The sequence below is a fragment of the Anabrus simplex genome, chromosome 7, assembly GCF_040414725.1.
Source record: "Anabrus simplex isolate iqAnaSimp1 chromosome 7, ASM4041472v1, whole genome shotgun sequence".
Taxonomy (NCBI): domain Eukaryota; kingdom Metazoa; phylum Arthropoda; class Insecta; order Orthoptera; family Tettigoniidae; genus Anabrus; species Anabrus simplex.
The window spans coordinates 167755521-167776036 of record NC_090271.1 but is presented as its reverse complement, the minus strand read 5'-3'; the positions used below and the strand labels follow the sequence as shown (position 1 = coordinate 167776036).

The window sequence follows — 20516 nt, the reverse complement described above, 5'->3', positions numbered from 1 at the left end:
TAGCTCCACGCCGGGCCGCCTTTGCACCCAAGGAATTAACCTAATACTCATTTTTGGTGTAGGCTGAGTGAACCTCAAGGCCGTGTGCACCTCCGAAAGTAGAAATCTCGTTTTTTAAATAATACAGTAAGAAACAGTGCCCAAATATCCAGGGATCACGTATTTTAGTCACGACTACTAAGCGCTCTGAATCGTTTAGCTGTAAGTTTGCATTCAGGAGATGAATAGGTGGTCCACCATACCCTGTCCGGAAATGTGATGACAACTTTAACTTCCAAATGATGGGTCTGTAACGTCACTGAACCATAATTAAGGCCATAGCCGCTATCTTTTCAGTCCAACCCCTTTTCTTCCCATCGTCACCGAAGATATGTATGTGCTTGCAGGGTTGACCAGGTTGGAAGCTCGGAATATAATATAATATAATATAATATAATATAATATAATATAATATAATATAATATAATATAATATAATATAATATAATATAATATAATATAATATAATATAATATAATATAATATAATATAATATAATATAATACGAATCGCGCGGAGTACCTGTCTGTATTTCGTTATGTGCTCTAATATCAACAACACAGTCTGCCTCAGCGTCGGAACGTACTAGTCAATTTGCACCATTGCACAGCTCTTGGTACTCAACGTGATGATTGCTTCAAGGCCGTGAATCCAACCTGATCATCCCTGTTAGAGCGACATTAAACAGTTAGATACTACTACTACTACTACTACTACTACTACTACTACTACTACTACTACTACTACTACTACTACTACTACTACTACTACTACTACTACTACTACTACTACTACTACTACTACTACTACTACTACTACTACTACTACTACTACTACTACTACTACTACTACTACTACTACTACTACTACTACTACTACTACTACTACTACTACTACTACTACTACTACTACTACTACTACTACTACTACTACTACTACTACTACTACTACTACTACTACTACTACTACTACTACTACTACTACTACTACTACTACTACTACTACTACTACTACTACTACTACTACTACTACTACTACTACTACTACTACTACTACTACTACTACTACTACTACTACTACTACTACTACTACTACTACTACTACTACTACTACTACTACTACTACTACTACTACTACTACTACTACTACTACTACTACTACTACTACTACTACTACTACTACTAAAGCCCGGATTTTTATGCAGTAAACAGGTTAGATTGTAGGAAATGTCGGCCACCCGCTATTCCATAATGTAGCAAGAGTAACAGAAATTATGGGGGTTCTGATGGGCCGTACCCCTAATGCTTATACAAACCCCAAAGCATAGTCGCTGTGAAGGTAGACTATATTACTGCTACTCGCTTCAGTAAGTTTGCATTCTAACCTATCAATGCATAAACATCCGGGCTCTAATAATAATAATAATAATAATAATAATAATAATAATAATAATAATAATAATAATAATGAATCTCTACCCCTTAATCCCGTTTCCTGATAGGCTACAGGGTCAGGGATGAAGTGAGATTAATGTATATGGTATGATTTTACGGCCGGATGCCCTTCCTGTCACCAACCTCAGTTGAGGAACTAATGAAGATGAAACGAAAGATGATGAATGAAATTGGGTAAGGGGGTTGAGAGAATCGGTTGTGGCCAATGAATAGGAACTACCCCGGCATTTGCCTGGAAATTAAAATGGGAAACTACAGTAAACCATTCTCAGGACAGGGCAAGTCAGACTGTAGGTGGGGTTGATTTTTATAGATGGACTAACTGTTGCGTGCCCTTCGTGGACGCGTTAATTTTCTGAAATTGCAGGAGTAATGAATGAAATCTAGCGGAGATGAGTGGCTGAATAAAAAACAGAGCGCACCTCAACGAACAACAGTAGCCAGTGTAATCTTATTGTTGATAAGTTTCAGGGGCTTAGGACGTTGTGGTACTTCGCATTTTGTTTTCTTCTAGTTCAGCGATATTAAGGCATTGGAGCATAGGATTTCAACCCCGTCCCCCTCACCCTTTCCTTCATTCCTCGAGTGATCGTTCCTTCGTATTTTTCTTCCCATTTGGATGGTCATCTTCCTGATGAGTAGGCTCTAATGAACACGCATTTTGTAACTTATAAGAACAATCACCGCCACCGCCAGTAGCTTCGTTACTGTGACAACTGAACAATATTTCCAAGTCAGCGATCCTTGCTGTTGATGGACATGACAAAAATCTACATTCGTGGAAAACAAATTATTAATAATATCGTACGGGGTACGGTAAAATTGTACCGTTTCTTAAACCTAACCATAATTTTATGCAGGCCTTGTCCGTGACTGTGAATTAATACTGTATGAATAATTAAGAGTGTTACCAGTCACAATTTTTATAAAATGTTTTACTCCACAACACGTTTCAGAGACTTCGCTTCATCATCAGGTGGCGAATTCTTGCAATTATTTAAGAAAATACTATGTAAACAACAGATATGGAATCTGCCACCTGGGCGACTTACCTGAATGCAGATCATTGATTGATTGATTGATTGATTGATTGATTGATTGATTACGAACAGATTTTCGATACATCTAATGTTATCGGAGAAATTTGACATTTCCAGTCTTGGACCCCTTAATATTCCTATGCCACTGCGTACCAATTAATCCGACTACTACTTAACATAAATACCGAACTTCGAGAAATTTTGTTGTGCTTCCCGTGATATCTTAAGAAGCAAGCAGGCAGACAGGCAAAAAATTAAATCATCCTAATTTGGACTGCTGTGAACCAACCCGAGATTTTAAAAAAACGAAGTATGAGGCTAAAATTGAAGTGTTGACAAAATCATCATTTTATTTATATCGTACTTTTATTCAGAAAACAGATCAAATGATAATATATCTTATTGATGGTATCATTAATTGTGCATATATCAGTTTGGAGACGTCTAATATTAGAACACGCGTAAGTGGGAGGTTTTATTTCGATACTGGACACAACCCATTGGAATCTGAAGAGTTCTTACACGTCAGAGACCTGAGTCGATGGGTTTCCTAGCACGTCGAAGATTCTCTTTTCAGAAGGGTGTGCCGTCATTCTGCCTCCTAAGACTTCTTCTTCTTCTTCTTCTGCTTCTTCTTCTTCTTATTATTATTATTATTTATGAAGCCTGTCCTGTATGAGCTTTCTCTTCGCAATATCCAGAGCAGTTCTTAAGTACGAATGATTGATTTAATTCATTTTTCAAGTAACTCTGAACAACGAACTTAGTTTTGACAACTTGTCTTACATCTGTTGCAGGGAGCTGAACGAACTACGTAAGCCCTCTTCGGACAATCCTGAAATCCTGAGATTCTTCCGCTACATGAAAGCCGCCAAGGACGGCCAGGATGGCCGTGACTGCTTCACGCTGCACCCCGGCTGTGTGGTAGGGAGCAACGGCTCAACACCCATGATCAAGACTTACAACGAGATCAACAAACTAGTGCAGGCTCGCCGTCTCAAGCTATGAAGATTGAGGCATCAAGAACAATGCCCTTCAACTTTCAGTTTAAAAGTTACCGCAAAGAGATAATAGTTTGGTACGGCCGACACGAATCGATGTTATGTACAGCACACTTGTCTCATACGGGATAACCGCCAAATTGAGGGGACCGGAACAGGGTTGAATTTGGACTATTACTTGACCATTTTCCGGAAGAAATAGCCATATCCATAACTACAAATATGGATACACATATCATGTTCTTCATCATCATCGTACAACGGCCCTACTTTTCATCAGTCTACGAATTCCGGATCCCATAATTCACGAAGTCTCAACTGGCATATACGGTGCGAAGAGCGATTTGAACCCTTGTGGTGAGGAGAAATCTCACTATATCAGTTTAATTCTGTCTTTTTCAGAAAGGAAACTGATACCATTTTAACTACAACACACACGTGTCTTTTTCTTTTAAAAATCCCAAAGAAATGTACGAAGTTCTTTTAGTTACACTGTGGATCAAAATGCAATTGATCTGCATGTATCGTAGCTAAGAATGAAACGCACTGGTTTTGCTCATTCGTCCCATTTACTAATAGTATTGGTATCGTGGATGTATTCCTTTCCAGTTAAATCCTTACTGGGATAATTATGTATCTATTTAAAAGTATATATCATGTCTATGCAATGGACTGGTATAAAGCACAAATGAGAAAGTATTAGTCAGAAAAGCACAATATAAATGCAATCCAGCCACTGCAAAATTGTATGGGGCCGTGAACTAGATGAAGCGCAGCTGTTTTCAACAATGTTAGTTCAGATGCTTTCTACCTTTAAACGAAACTTGGGCAAATAGTGCCAGAAGCTGTTTCTCCCGCTGTCGGGTGCTCCCCAGGGCTCAAAGCGTACTTTGCCCTTCAGAGAGCACTCTGTTAGAATTCCTGCCTCATTAATCCATTCTGGTTGATTATTAAGAATGAGTTCATATAGGCTAAGCTGTTAAACGTTTCACACTGGAATCTCAAAACTTAGTCGAAGTGCTCTTCCTGCACTTCCCTGGACTCTCTTCTAACCCATTCACATGATTTTACTGTAACGTATATAAGTCTACCTATCTGTCTTCAAATCTTCGTCAAGGGCAGTTGTGGCTCCCATGTTAAAGCTCTCTCACCGACTAGTAACAGCGATCAACCACACTATTCATTATCTGAAGGATAGATCCCAATTTTAGCCATCTCATGTAGGCATATACAACACCTCCGTTCTGAAGAGTAAATGGAGCAGGAATAATTCGAGTTGGAAGCTAAATTTCATATATGCTGAATGTAAATGATCTGAAAATAAGTCCCTAATTTTGTTTTCTAGTACCTAGTTTCCGTCAGTCTAACTTCATATAGCCTGATTAGAGAGAGCTGTGCTTACAGGGAGAAAATTTCGCCCATTTTTCTGAGCCATTTATTTATTTATTTATTTATTTATTTATTTATTTATTTATTTATTTATTTATTTATATGCTATCTGGATACTATCTGGATACTCAGATCGAAGAGATTATTGCTTATTTCATCGTTGCGCCGAAAGAAAACCGCTATGTGATAATATTTCAGCTTAGAACTCTGACCATAAAGATACTGTCATCTACGGTTCAGTATTGCATGAACTGTAATACATGTGCTGCGGGACAGTATTTCTCCCTTCAGCATTGTCACCTAACGGTATTTCGAGGCGCAATGATGATTTGCTTTTCAAACTTTCGCCCTTTCCAAACACTGTGCTGCCTCATCCTCAACTCAGAGTATATATTCTTTGCGCTTTTCAAACTTTCAGGCCTGCTAAACATTATGCTACCTAAAACTTTGACTCGGGGGATATTTTCTTTTTTCTTTACAAAATTGCGGTCTTGGTAAACATCACACTTCCCCACATTCTTGATTCGAAATATATGATATATTTTTGTTTTTCAAACTGTGAGACTTGGTAATTCCGCACTGAATCACACTGTTAATTCGAACACTTTGTTTAATTTTCAAACTTTCGGGCAAGCCAACAATTGCGTTGCTTACGCTATTCATGTAAAGGGTTGTTATAAAACACCAATGGGTGAAGTTTGGCCAGTTAAACACCACGTTGACCCATACTCTTGAATTGGATATTTTTTTCAAACGTTCGGGCTCGCTAAATACTATGCACGCTGCCTATAGGGTAGTTTTCGGACGGAATTTGGCGAGCGAAATACCGCGTTGCCTACACGTTTGATTTTTAATTTATTTTATTTTTGTTTTTAAAATACTCGGGTCCAGTAATGATCGTGCTGCCTTACAGTGTTCATTTTCGTGTTTCAAACTTTCAGGTAGAATATTGTTTACTAAATGTAGCGCTACATTCATAGTAATAAGCGTATAAATGCCACCTTCGGGATCGCCACTTCCTTCTCTGCCCCTCTACCACTAGAGAGGAAGGTTAGGGCCACTAAGTGCCACATGGTATGCGAATATCGTTCCAGTCCGGTGTCACGACTAAGTGTCGGTTACACACACGAGCGCTCGTACTTTATTAACATAAGCATTACGCATGCGCTATTTTCCATCTCGTTCCATACGAGCTATCTTCACGTCATGCTATTCACGTTGAGTATAGAATGTCCAGGCGATTCGACCCCGTTCCTAGCTATTGGTTCCATCTTAACGTGACATGTTTCCTGTGAGGACTCACATTTTCAAGTAACAATGAAAATATCGTTTGGGGAAAAGGTCACTTCGAAATGTGTCACTTGAATATAATTGTATTCGTATTCCGGAAGATCACTCCCGTAGTAATAAAATAACCAAATCGCATCAGAACGAAGAAACAAACTCTTTCACAACTTACTCTGACCAAAATACTATACCTATTGTTAACACGGAGGTCCATAGTATCAAATTATTATTATTATTATTATTATTATTATTATTATTATTATTATTATTATTATTGTTATTGTTATTATTATTTTACTATTTGCTTTACGTCGCACCTACTCAGATAGGTCTTGTGGTGACGATGGGATAGGATAGGGCTAGGTGTGGGAAGGAAGCGACCATGGTCTTAGTTAAGGTACAGTCCCAGAATTTGCTTGTTGTGAAAATGGGGGAAACCACGGAAAACCATCTTCAAGGCTGCCGACAGTAGGGTTCAAACCCACTATCTCCCTAATGCAAGCTCACCGCTGCGCGACCCTAACCGCACAGCCAACTCGCTCTGTAATGTTAAATGTCAAAAGGATCAATATAGAAAAGGTTCCCAGAAAATATAAACACTTCTAAAATACTACAGAAATCAGAAATGTGAGACAAAGAATATGGCGTGAGAATCTAACAATAAAATAAAATACTGTAGTTCATATTAAGTAAAAGTTATATCAAAATACTTCATTGTCATTATAAGAATACATATCGTTAGAATTTTCGAAATCTTTGTAACTATTTCGAAAACAAAATTCCAACCTACTTCTCTGATATTTCGACTTATGCCAGCACCATGGTATAGGGCTTATGTATTTGCAGGTACGATCCTCGGATCGTTCAAGGGTTGGAACGTGTTCAGTAAGCCCCGTAAACTCAACTGATTGTGAGGAGCTATCTGACATGAACAGCAGCGGACCCGGTCATGAAAGTCAAGCATTACAAATTGAAAACCGTCACGCTGACCACGTGATACTCCAATATCTGTAGGCCATCTAGCTAGGCAGCAGTTGTCTTGCCAGACCAAGACCTTTAACCCAGTACTGATCTAAAGAGACTCAGCGATCAATACATCTTGGACTATAGAGAGTGGCAGTAATGACATTTTTGGGACTAGTCCACCAACGCGATAGAAAAGACTGAAAACTCATTTTCCCTTGAGTTCAGTCCTTCTCCGTAGTGTAATTGTTAGCGTTATTACCTGCCGTCCTCGGAAGCCCGGGTTCGTTTGCGGGTACTGCCAGATATTTAAGAATGGTAGCAGTGTTTGTGTGTGGTTAAAATTATACTCCCACTTCACCTCTATTGAGGGTGTGCCTGGAAAGAACTGCAGCACACCGGGACGATGGCTTTTCTTTTTTACTTGAGATGGAATTCATAAGGGTCCGTCGAATATTTCCAAATGTGAAACGAGGTGCTGTGGTGTAAAGGGAATTGTAATGATAGCATCATTTCTCAGCTCTTCTGATAATTTCTTACACGAGCGAGTTTGGCATGCGGTTAGTGCTACGCAGCTGTGAGCTTGCGTTTGGAAGATAGTGGGTTCGAATCCCACCGTGGGCAGCTTTAATTAAGGCCACGGCCGCTACCTTCGCAATCCTAGCCCTTTCCCATCCCTCCGTCGCCAAAAACCTTTGATGTGTTCGTGTGACGTTAAACAATAAACAAGTAGCAAAAGAAAAAATCAGTCTCTTCCACCACCATTTTCATTTCTCTTCTTCCCCTGGTTCCTACCCGTTTCAGATGTTGGCAACCATCATCCAGTATAGCTGTGTCCTTCATGTGCACCGCTGCTCTTAATGACGCCGTGGTTGTTTACGATGTCTACGTTCTCATAGTTTTTAACCAGGAGATCCTTCTCTCAACACTTCTCCTTCCTGGTAATCTTCCCTTGCAGTAGCTGGTATCTCCCTTTGCAGAATGGGTTGAAGTAGCTGATATCACCTTCTGTTCTTCATAATGAGACGGAGGTAATGGAGTTTTATTGTTTTCTTGGAGGGCAGTACTTCCTTGTCTTTCTATATTCTGCGTCATCATCACTAATCGATTTATTAATTTCTGAGAGTCGTGTTCCCACTGGCTTTTTTCTTTTCCGGTGACATCTCTCCCGTAGCGTCGCCATCCCGTGCGATCCTCGGTTTTCCTCAGGACACCGGTGATAGTCTTCACTTGTTCCATCTGTCTGGTTGCAGTCCTTCCCCATGGTTGGAGACATGATTTTTTTTCACATTAATTTATCTAGCATTTCGCGAAATAGAAACAATTTTTCTCATTATTTCGCAAAAAACGGGAACAATTTTTTGCACTATTTCGCGAAAACGGGAGCAAATTTTCGCATTATTTCGCAAAAAAGGGAACAGTTTTTCGCATTATTTCGCGAAATAGGGCTTGCGTCATAGGTTGAATTTCTGTTTAAACATTTTCTAAAATTAGTCCTAAAAATTTCATTCATTTAATTAGTGAATTATTTATGTGAAAGATAGATACATAAATAGCAACGAATGCTTAATTATTCCTTTATTACAGTCCAAACCAAAATTACAAAATAAATTACCCTTTCACCTTATATGGCCCTACCAGTAAGAGATTTCCTAGAATTTTAATACAGGTACTTCTGTCGAATTCCAAATCCCTATTATGTCTTCCATTTCTCTTCACATAAGTAATATAGGAATACGAGTTCATTATTTTCCATCTCGCAGCACTTTCACACTTATTGCAATATATATATATATATATTTCGCTTTAAACTTGCCTTATTGTTTTAATTCGCAGTAATTCGCAAAAATAAAATAATTATTTTCTTAATCAGAATCATATGATTCGCCGAGATATCTGAAAATTGCTTAATTTTTTTGTCGCGTTTATCGTTGATGCGAAAAATTAATACCCCTACCTATGGTCTACTGCCTTTAACCTTCCCTTCCAAGATTTCTATAGATTTTCTCCAGGTCGTCTCGCAATATGTCCAAAGAACTGAAGTATTCGACCATTGATACAAGAAGATTCTACGTATAATTTCGTTATTTGTTTCATTTCTCTACTCTCCCACGATGAACAAGTCGAGCAGCATTATGGGAGAAATTGCCTTTCCCTCATTGCACCGTTCACATTCTCAATAAAACCTCTTGCTTTAGTAAATTGTATCTAAACATTACGGTTGGCAAAGGCCAGATCATCTCCTCATTGCTTGTTTTCCTTTACCCGCCATAACCCCTCTAAATCTTATGTTCTGGTATGGGTATGTTAATGGGTGGTTGTAATAAAGAGGACGCCGCGCTTGACGGCAGATGTTCTGGGGTATACTTACAAAGGTTAGCGTGTGGAGTGACATGACTTTGCGATTACATGTTTTTGGTCCGTGACTCGGACCGCACTTGACCAACTTGCTGTGTATGAAATGTAGAACTGACGTTACACTCTGACTGTATATTTGTCTTATTTATTGAATTTAGATGTTAAGTTTAATTATTTATTTATTTATTCATTATGTAATTTATTCTGTGAATGCAATAAAATATTTGTCATGTATATATAAATTCTATCTTCATCTACCATTTCCTGTGCTGTTCCTTTCTAAACTTATATTTTACTATTTCCTGGAAGTACTCTCGGCTTTAAAAGTTTGCATTGGGCAAGAGATTATGTGTTGAACATCTTACCATATTTTCTTTCCTCTGGTGACCAAATGTTTTTACTGATATCGCTAATTAACTTCCCTGATAATAAAATAATCTACAAGTTAACTAGCTTACTTAACACATTACGGAGTATTGCAGTGTGATTCAGCAGCCCCTTCCAATATCGTACGCTGCAGCCCAACTAACGTACGCGTCTTTCTAGGGGTGCTATTCCCCTGCAGGCGTACTGTATGGTACTAATGCACAGTTAGCACATTTTGCACACGATTGTGAACACGAGCGAAATGTTATATCATCCTTTTGCAAAACATGACGCCTTGCAGTCATGTAGCAACATTCTTTTACCAACTATGTTAATGTGTCGTGCCTCGTGACCGGGTGTAACGAAGAGGGGAATTCATCATCATCATCATCATCATCATCATTATCATCTGTTTACCCTCCAGGTTCGGTTTTTCCCTCGGACTTAGCGAGGGATCCCACCTCTACCGCCTCAAGGGCAGTGTCCTGGAGCTTCAGACTCTTGGTCGGGGGATACAACTGGGGAGTATGACAGTACCTCACCCAGGCGGCCTCACCTGCTATGCTGAACAGGGGCCTTGTGGAGGGATGGGAAGATTGGAAGGGATAGGCAAGGAAGAGGGAAGGAAGCGGCCGTGGCCTTAAGTTAGGAACCATCCCGGCATTCGCCTGGAGGAGAAGTGGGAAACCACGGAAAACCACTTCCAGGATGGATGAGGTGGGAATCGAACCCATCTCTACTCAGTTGATCTCCCGAGGCTGAGTGGACCCCGTTCCAGCCCTCGTACCACTTTTCAAATTTCGTGGCAGAGCCGGGAATCGAACCCGGACCTCCGGGGGTGGCAGCTAATCACGCTAACCACTACACCACAGAGGCGGACAAGAGGGGAATTAATACATAAAACTGGGTAACATTGTAGTAGGTCCACCTCTGTGGTGTAGTGGTTAGTGTCTGCTACCCTGCAGGCCCGGGTTCGATTCCCGGCTCTGCCACAAAATTTGAAAAGTGGTACAAGGGCTGGAACGGGGTCCACTCAGCCTCATGAGGTCAACTGAGTAGAAGTGGGTTCGATTCCACCTCAGCCATTGGTTTCCCTTGGTTTCCCGTGGTTTCCCACTTCTCCTCCAGGCAAATGCCGGGATGGTACCTAACTTAAGGCCACGGCCGATTCCTTCCCTCTTCCTTGTCTATCCCTCCAATCTTTCCATCCCCCCGCAAGGGCCCTGTTCAGCATAGCAGGCGAGGTCGCCTGGGCGAGCTACTGGTCATCCTTCTCAGTTGTATCCCCAGACACAGAGTCTGAAGCTCCAGGACACTGCGACAGGTAGCCCATCATGTACGATGGGGAGTGAATATTTGAGGTGGTAGAGGTGGGATCCCTCGCTGAGGGTAAACAGATAAAAAAGAAGAAGAAGAACAGTGTAGTAATTAATGTCTTGAACACCGAACCGGATGGCGTATGTACTCTGCTCTCGTCGTACTACCAGCGTGTTTCCAGCAGTGTAGCGTAGCGGATGTGGTTAGGCGTTCGCCTAGTAATCGACTGAATGTGCCAGCGGCGATTCGAATCCTGCATCGTTAAAGAATTTTTGCATCGGTATGATGACGTTTGCCACTTTCAAACAGTAGAATTACGCTATTATTCATCTTGTGCCCTGCGCATAGGCTACTCCGAGGATCTGAATGTACTGTAATCTCTGTTGTCATTCGGCATGTTTACCACAGAGAAATACGTTGATATGCTCCTCATTTATGGGGAAGCAAGACAAAACGCGTGCGAGGCACTACGTCTGTACCAGGAACGGTATCTCGACAGACGACACCCGGCTGCTACGACATTCCGCCGTTTTTGAAAGACGCCTAAGTACAACAGGCGTGATTTCTAATCAGCCACCAGTCCGCGATAGGCCCGTTACATCGGGTGAAATAGAAGAGGCCGTTCTGGAGGCAGCTCGGAATAGTCCACACATCAGTACAATGGCGATTGCACGACAGATTTTTTTTTTTTGCTATGTGTTTTACGTCGCACCGACACAGATAGGTCTTTGGCGACAATGAGATAGGAAAGGCCTAGGAAGTGGAAGGAAACGGCCGTGGCCTTAATTAAGGTACAGCCCCGGCATTCGCCTGGTGTGAAAATGGGAAAATCACGGAAAACCATCTTCAGGGCTGCCGACAGTGGGGCTCGAACCCACTATCTCCCGATTACTGGATACTGGCTGCACTTAAGCGACTGCAGCTATCGAGCTCGGTTCACGACAGATTAACACCAGCCAGCCGTCCATCTGGCGAATACTGCACGAATATAAATTTCACCCATACCATCTTGAGCTACACCAAGAGCTCCATGGCCGGGATTTCGAAGCTCGAATGGAGTTTTGTCGGTGGCTATTAGGCAGGTTGGACAATGATGCAGCATTCGTGTCGCTTATCTCGTTCTCGGACGAATGGCGCTTCCACAATAATGGGAACGTCAATCGCCTCAACATGCACTATTGGAGTCCAGGCAATCCTCACTAGGTGCAACAGGCGGCCCATCAAGTACGATGGGGAGTGAATATTTGGTGTGGAATTTTGGGGGATCGCCTGATTGGACCTTATTTCTTTGAGGGCCATTGGACTGGCCCACGCTACCTGCACTTTCTGCGTCAGGAACTCCCACAGCTGCTGGAGGATGTGCCCTTGCACGATCGTTTGACGAGGTGGTTGCAACAGGATGGAGCTCTATCACATTCGACTTTGCCTGTTCGTAACCATCTAAACGAGCAACTGCCAGGTAAATGGATAGGACGAGGAGGCCCTGTTTCTTGGCCCACCAGTTCACCGGATTTAATGCCGTTAGAATTATCCTTGTGGGGACATTTGAAGAACGTCGTTTACACTTAAGCGTCGGTAAACCCCGACAAGCTCCGGCAGCTCATCACGAACGCCTGCCAAACAATAGCACCTGGAATGCTTCAGCGCGCAAGACGATCTATTAGACACCGGACCAGGATGTGCATAAACCAAAACGGTCATCACATCGAGCATTTGCTGCGATAAAACATTGTCAGGGCAGTTGTGTTCCTATTATTTCCGGTCTGTATGTGTCCGGCCTAATAACTAATCAGCCCTTCTTAGGGTCACAAAACATTCATTCACACACAAAATTGCATGAAAGCGAGTATTGAACTTACACTGCGTGCGGTACGTATTAAACAAATATTTCAAAAATTTGTGATCTTCGCCCCGGACTCGACCCTCCCGCCTAACTTTCAAGCCCGCTCCGCCACGCCTTTACCAATTACAGTACGGTTCCGTACGGCACACTGAGCAGCTTATAGCAAGTGTTAGGTTTACTGCGGTCACAATATCAATATAGTGTTTCGCCGGCGTGTCAGATTCATATGATCTAGAAGGTACACGCATGTCTTCCAGTGTTTAATACGAGTATAACATTACGGCGTCCTATCATGGTGAGGCGGTATATACCAAGATATCCGGTGGTGTTCTCTGAGCATACTAGCGGGGCAGATGATTTCAGAGCGGAATGAATATTGTGGGTTGCATAAAACTACATTGGAAGGGCCGGCTGAATCACGCTGTATAACTCTTCTTAAATATCGAGTTGTTTAATTTTAACTTTATAAACAACCAAATATTTCTGAGTTGAGGGTGGTAAACAATTATTTATACAACACCTAGAGTTTGTAAAGGGTTTAAGTAGTTATCTAGAGACGGGAATTTGCCTATTTTATTCCTGTGTTTAGAAACGTAGGCTTTTGAGATATGCATCCATTGTAGGGTCCTTTAAGCTAGATCTCGTTGGTTGAAGAAGAAGACTCCTTCCCCGACCACCAAACGACTGCTCGCCAGGCTCCCCGCGTCCCGGGCTTATATACCTTCCCGGTTGACGCGTGTAATAGGGACAGCACTGGTGGCAGCCGCAGCGGCCAGAGGAGCGAGCGAGCAGTCCGAGGAGGAGAGATGAACCGAACTCGGCCGGACTACTCCCTAAACCCATCCGATCCGGCACCTCCGCCCTCAGTCGGCGCTGCCCCTCGCGTGCTTTATTCTAATTTCAGATATACATAGGAGGTAATAACAAGCAGTATAACACAGGCAAATAATAATGAATACAAGAAAAGACAAGCCACTGAATGCGGCCATAGACGACCGCAAAGAAATACACTGACTGACAGGGCAAATGCAACACCAAGAAGGAGTGGTCAGAACTTTATGCCAATTGCAGGGTAGACTGACGTCACTGAGGTATGCTCATGATGTGAAATGCGCCGCTGTGCTGCGCACGTAGCGAACGATAAATGGGACACGGCGTTGGCGAATGGCCCACTTCGTACTGTGATTTCTCAGCCGACAGTCATTGTAGAACGTGTTGTCGTGTGCCACAGGACACGTGTATAGCTAAGAATGCCAGGCCGCCGTCAACGGAGGCATTTCCAGCAGACAGACGACTTTACGAGGGGTATGGTGATCGGGCTGAGAAGGGCAGGTTGGTCGCTTCGTCAAATCGCAGCCGATACCCATAGGGATGTGTCCACGGTGCAGCGCCTGTGGCGAAGATGGTTGGCGCAGGGACATGTGGCACGTGCGAGGGGTCCAGGCGCAGCCCGAGTGACGTCAGCACGCGAGGATCGGCGCATCCGCCGCCAAGCGGTGGCAGCCCCGCACGCCACGTCAACCGCCATTCTTCAGCATGTGCAAGACACCCTGGCTGTTTCAATATCGACCAGAACAATTTCCCGTCGATTGGTTGAAGGAGGCCTGCACTCCCGGCGTCCGCTCAGAAGACTACCATTGACTCCACAGCATAGACGTGCACGCCTGGCATGGTGCCGGGCTAGAGCGACTTGGATGGGGGAATGGCGGAACGTCGTGTTCTCCGATGAGTCACGCTTCTGTTCTGTCAGTGATAGTCACCGCAGACGAGTGTGGCGTCGGCGTGGAGAAAGGTCAAATCCGGCAGTAACTGTTGAGCGCCCTACCGCTAGACAACGCGGCATCATGGTTTGGGGCGCTATTGCGTATGATTCCACGTCACCTCTAGTGCGTATTCAAGGCACGTTAAATGCCCACCGCCACGTGCAGCATGTGCTGCGGCCGGTGGCACTCCCGTACCTTCAGGGGCTGCCCAATGCTCTGTTTCAGCAGGATAATGCCCGCCCACACACTGCTCGCATCTCCCAACAGGCTCTACGAGGTGTACAGATGCTTCCGTGGCCAGCGTACTCTCCGGATCTCTCACCAATCGAACACGTGTGGGATCTCATTGGACGCCGTTTGCAAACTCTGCCCTAGCCTCGTACGGACGACCAACTGTGGCAAATGGTTGACAGAGAATGGAGAACCATCCCTCAGGACACCATCCGCACTCTTATTGACTCTGTACCTCGACGTGTTTCTGCGTGCATCGCCGCTCGCGGTGGTCCTACATCCTACTGAGTCGATGCCGTGCGCATTGTGTAACCTGCATATCGGTTTGAAATAAACATCAATTATTCGTCCGTGCCGTCTCTGTTTTTTCCCCAACTTTCATCCCTTTCGAACCACTCCTTCTGGTGTTGCATTTGCTCTGTCAGTCAGTGTACAATAAGGCAGACAATCCAACAAGAAACAGAACAGTACAAATGATGTATCCTAATGAGCACTGGCGGAGGTTTGGGACAGCATCGACAGGAAAGATGCTGCAGTCCTTCCTAAGTTGCACCTCCTGAGGTAGCTCCCGTAGCGCCAGGTGTGCCGCGGCCCCTGCCACGATGTGTCGTCCCGCGGCTGATCCTGAGCGATCTGGTGGACACCTGAAACTGGAACCCATGCGGCAGGTTCAGGATTTCGTCTCTAGTGGCGGAGTCCAATTTCACGGCGTAATTCCACCCTTTAGTAAGGGCGACGTAGATCAGGGATGCCCTGATGTAAAAGAACTGCCGTTGCCCGACGTCCCTGGCTGGCCACATGGAGAAAGCCCACAGTAGGGCCTGTCCTTCATGCTCGTCTCGACCCTGTAGATTGACCGGAACAAGTTGTCGAAGTGCCTCTGCTAGTCGATGGACCCACTGATCGTCTGGAACTGGTAGAGCCTTGGGGTAGGTTGCCGGAGCCAGAGCCGGCCAGTTGATAGGAACTCTGACTTTCGGCCCTCCGTGGTCGTCCTCGTCGCCCCATATGGAGGGACACTTTTCGGGTTGCCGAAAGAGGCGTGTTTCTATGCGCTGGACTGGAGTCTGTTGCGTTTTCTGATCCGACATGGCTTGGGCCTTCAGGAGATCCAGCTGAGAACGAGTGAGATGCGGTATCCCAGGGGTGCCTGCGGGAGCAGATGAAGACGATCCAGTCTCCTTTGATTTGCCTTTCTTCTGTTCTTCGTAATACGAAGTCAGTTCCGGTTGGTGAATCATCTCAAGACGTGTAGAACAAAGAAGAAGACTCCTGCTCGCCAGGCTCCCCGCGTCCCGGGCTTATATACCTTCCCGGATTTGTGCCAATTTGGAGTATAATTGCCCATTTGATGCCTTTTGAATGTATTTTAAAGAAGCCGAGTTTCTCCCAGTGTATTATATTGTAACTGATGTGCTCGACAGAATTCTTCTCCTTCTTTATCTGTTTACCGTCCAGAGTCGGTTTTTCCTCGGACTCAGCGAGGGATCCCACCTCTACCGCCTCAAGGGCAGTGTCCTGGAGCTGCAGACTCTGGGTCAGGGGTTACAACTGCGAAGGATGACGAGTACCTCGCCCAGGTGGCCTCACCTGCATTACTGAACAGGGGCTTTGCGGGGGGATGGGAAGATTGGAAGGGATAAACAAGGAAGAGGGAAGGAAGCGGCAATAGCCTTAAGTTAGGTACCATTCCGGCATTTGCCTGGAGGAGAAGTGGGAAACCACGGAAAACCACTTCCAGGATGGCTGAGGTGGGAATCGAACCCACCTCTCCTCAGTTGACCTCCTGAGTCTGAGTGGACACCGTTCCAGCCCTCGTACCGCTTTTCAAATTTCGTGGCAGCACCGGGAATCGAACCCGGTCCTCGGGGGTGGCAGCTAATCACACTAACCACTACACCACATAGGCGGACCTCGAATGAATTATCTTCTTATTTCTCAAGATCTGTTTACCCCACGAACCAAAATGGGAATTCTCGGAAGTCACCAGAAATAGTTCTTGGGAAATTTCCGTCAGGAAAAACAAGCAACAATTTGACCTCGAAGCCTTCAACCCCTCCAACCTTTTAAGACATAGGACTATGCGAGAACCAATCGACGTCTAACTACGTTGCACAACCCATATACCTTATACCTTCTCGATGTGAACTGTTGTACGCGTATGCTTTATCTTCAGAACGTGTCGTGATTTGTTGTGAAAAAGAAGTGTGTCTGTGGCAATGCCCAAAGAAAAATCACCGGGCGAGTTGGCTGTGCGCTTAGGGGCGCGCAGCTTTGAGCTTACATCCGGGAGACAGTGGGTTCGAGCCCCACTGTCGGCAGCCTTGAAGATTGTTTTCCGTGGTTTCTCATTTTCACACCAGGCAAATGCCTGGGCTGTACCTTAATTAAGGCCAAGGCCACTTCCTTCACACTCCTAGGCCTTTACCATCCCATCGACACCATAAGACATATCTGTATCGGCGTGACGTACAAAAAATTGAAATTGGAAAGAAAAATAGTCGAAGTCCTACTGGTTGAAGCGGTGGATCATAGGGGATCCCGATTTCACTACGTATGGAAGGGTAGTCTTCTGCCAAACTTGCTGTAAGGTGTTAAGTTCGTTTGTTCCTTTTATCTCTCTTTTTTGTGATTGAACTACGATCGCATTTCAGTGTAGCATTTATAGGCCTATTAATTTATGTATTGTGGGGAGTTGTTTTGTTGCAATGCTGTATTAGTCGTGAACTTTCAATAATTTATATTGCTAAAATGTAAATGATCATTTAATTACTGAACGAGGAGTTAGAACGCTGGTGGTCTCTTGTCACAGAGTGGATGAACATTAAAAATGTATTTTGAACACTGATTAATTTCCTGTAAAAATAGAGATTTACAACTGAAATATTTTCTTTCTTTCTTTCTTAATCTGTTTACCCTCCAGGGTAGGTTTCCCTCGGACTCAGCGAAGGATCCTACCTCTACTGTCTCAAGGGCAGTATTCTGGAACGTGAGACTTTGGGTCGGGGATAAAACTGGGGAGGAGGACTAGTACCTCGCCCAGGCAGCCTCACCTTCTATGCTGAACAGGGGCCTTGTGAAGGCATGGGAAGATTGGAAGGGAAGGCAAAGAAGAGGGAATTGGCCGTGTCCTTAAGTTAGTTACCACCCCGGCATTTTCCTGGAGGAGAAGTGGGAAACAACGGAAAACCACTTCAACGATGGCTGAGGTGGGAATCGAATCCACCTCTATTCAGTTGACCAAAGGCTGAGTGGACCCCGTTCCAGCCTTCGTGCCACTTTTCAAATTTCGTGGCAGAGCCGGGAATGGAACTCGGGCCTCCGTGAGTGGCGGCTAATCACGCTAACTACTACACCACAGAAGCGGACTACAACTGAAATGTAATTTTAAAAAATTGTGAGTAACTTTCACCAGCGCTATGTGTAGGCTCTAGTGAACTCTTCTATTACGCTTCCGCTAAGCCTTCGCGAAACGTAGCTACGGACGATATCACAGAGTCTACACATGTAAAACGTAGGTAGAAGGTAAGACGAAAGATGAAAATAATAGCGTAATTTTGGGAGCCCGTAACACTAGAGAGGGTACTGGAGGGGCACTGTCAGTGTATGTATCAAGAAAATGGACAACTAAAGTCATTAAGATCATTAACAGTTATCACAGTATTCTCCAAATAGAAGTATTTAGAAAAACCCCGGAGATATAACGTAATTTCATATTACAACCCAAAGGAGAGTAATACTACTAACTTCATGATAGACCTTGAACTTGTTTGGTGCAATAGCAATATTTATAGGAACTATACATCTTCATTGAATTGTTACAATTTTTACCCCTGCAATACAAGGCTACCAACAAGAATAACATCCATATCCTCAACTTTAATTGATCATATACACTCAAACTTTGTCACTGCTGATTACTATTTATATAATCTAATAAGTGACCTTAGTGATCATAATATTCTAATTCTAGAATTAACAACACAAATTAAAGAGAGTACCGGTACTCCATTCAGTAATGACATAAATGTACAAACAAACGTGAAAATAAATTACATTAAGCTAAATTATTTTTTCACTAGAAATACATGTACGGTACAAATCTATCTACTGACGTGAACGAAGCATATTACAAGCTGTGTGCTTTTATTAGTGAGGGACTTAGAGTAGCTAGTTCAAATATTGGGCAAAAACCACCACGAAAAGATACACATAAGCCATGGGTAGCACAAAAATTCCTAGAAGTGGTAAAAAGAAAACATATCCTACACGCAAAAAATAAAGCTAAAAACCCTTCAACTGAAATAATCGAAGAGTACACAAGATGTTGCAAAGACGTAATTAAAATGAAAAGATTGCTAAAACGGTCATATTACAATCATGTAATCAGAAAAGGGGATACTAATAAAGAAATGTGGAAGGCAGTAAACCAAATAATTGGTAGAACTAATAGTAAACCAAAAGTTATAGAACTTGTGTATGAAAATGTTTAACACACTTCTAGTCAAGATATTTGCAAAACTTTTAACATATTTTTCATTAATGTAGTTGAAAACTTGGTTAAAGATCTTGGTCCATGTAACCCATCTTTGCTATCTAATCATACGTTCTGCAACTCTCTGTACTTTAGGCCGACAGATGTTAAGGAAGTTACACAAATCATAGAAGCACTAGCCAACAAGAATAACTACACAGATGATGGAATAAATAACATACTCCTCAAGAGGTGTGTAAATCATCTGGCCCCCTTGCTCACTGAGATAATTAATTTGTCATTGCAAACAGGAGTAATACCAGATAAATGTAAAATTGCAAGAGTGGTACCAGTTCTTAAGAAAGGAACACAATCTGACCCCAGTAATTACAGGCCATTATGTATAGTATCTTCACTAGCAAAAGTACTTGAAGTAGTAATTAAAAAGCAAGTCTTGAATTATCTAATAAAAACAAATTTTTTCTTCAAATTTCAGTATGGCTTCCTACCCAAACATAGTAGGCCTACACTTTCAGTTGCATTTGGCATAGTGTCCCTTATACATAATGCATTAGATAATAATAAAATAGCAGCAGGACTTTTCATAGATCTTGCAAAGGCATTTGACACAGTTAACCATATCCTACTACTTAATAAACTAGCAAATGCAGGAATTAGAGGAATAGACTTTGAGTGGTTTAAAATTACTCAACTGATAAGAAGCAATATGTTAATATCAATGAGACTAAAGGGCCCACAATGCTAAACATGGTGTCCACAAGGGTCAGTGCTGGGACCATTACTGTTTCTAATATTTATAAATGATATAGGTTATCTTGAGTTTACTGATAAGATATTCCTGTTTGCAGATGATATATTTTTATTCTATGACAGCAGTTGCGAACAAAAGATTATGGAGTATATGCAAAAAGATATGGGGCTGAACAAAAATAATCTAGTTATAAGCACCTCAAAAACAAAATACATGATAT

General features: G+C 43.0%; 1 protein-coding gene across 1 annotated transcript in view; it reads left to right on the top strand.

The window, feature by feature from the left end:
* LOC136877761 (uncharacterized) overlaps positions 1–4153 on the top strand; it is a 74606-nt gene extending 70453 nt beyond the window's left edge. Inside the window, exon 4 of the mRNA XM_067151967.2 lies at positions 3330–4153. Within this exon, the coding sequence (XP_067008068.2) occupies positions 3330–3540 (211 nt within the window). The 3' untranslated portion in view covers positions 3541–4153. The remainder of the gene's footprint in view (positions 1–3329) is intronic.
* Positions 4154–20516: the final 16363 nt, after the last annotated feature.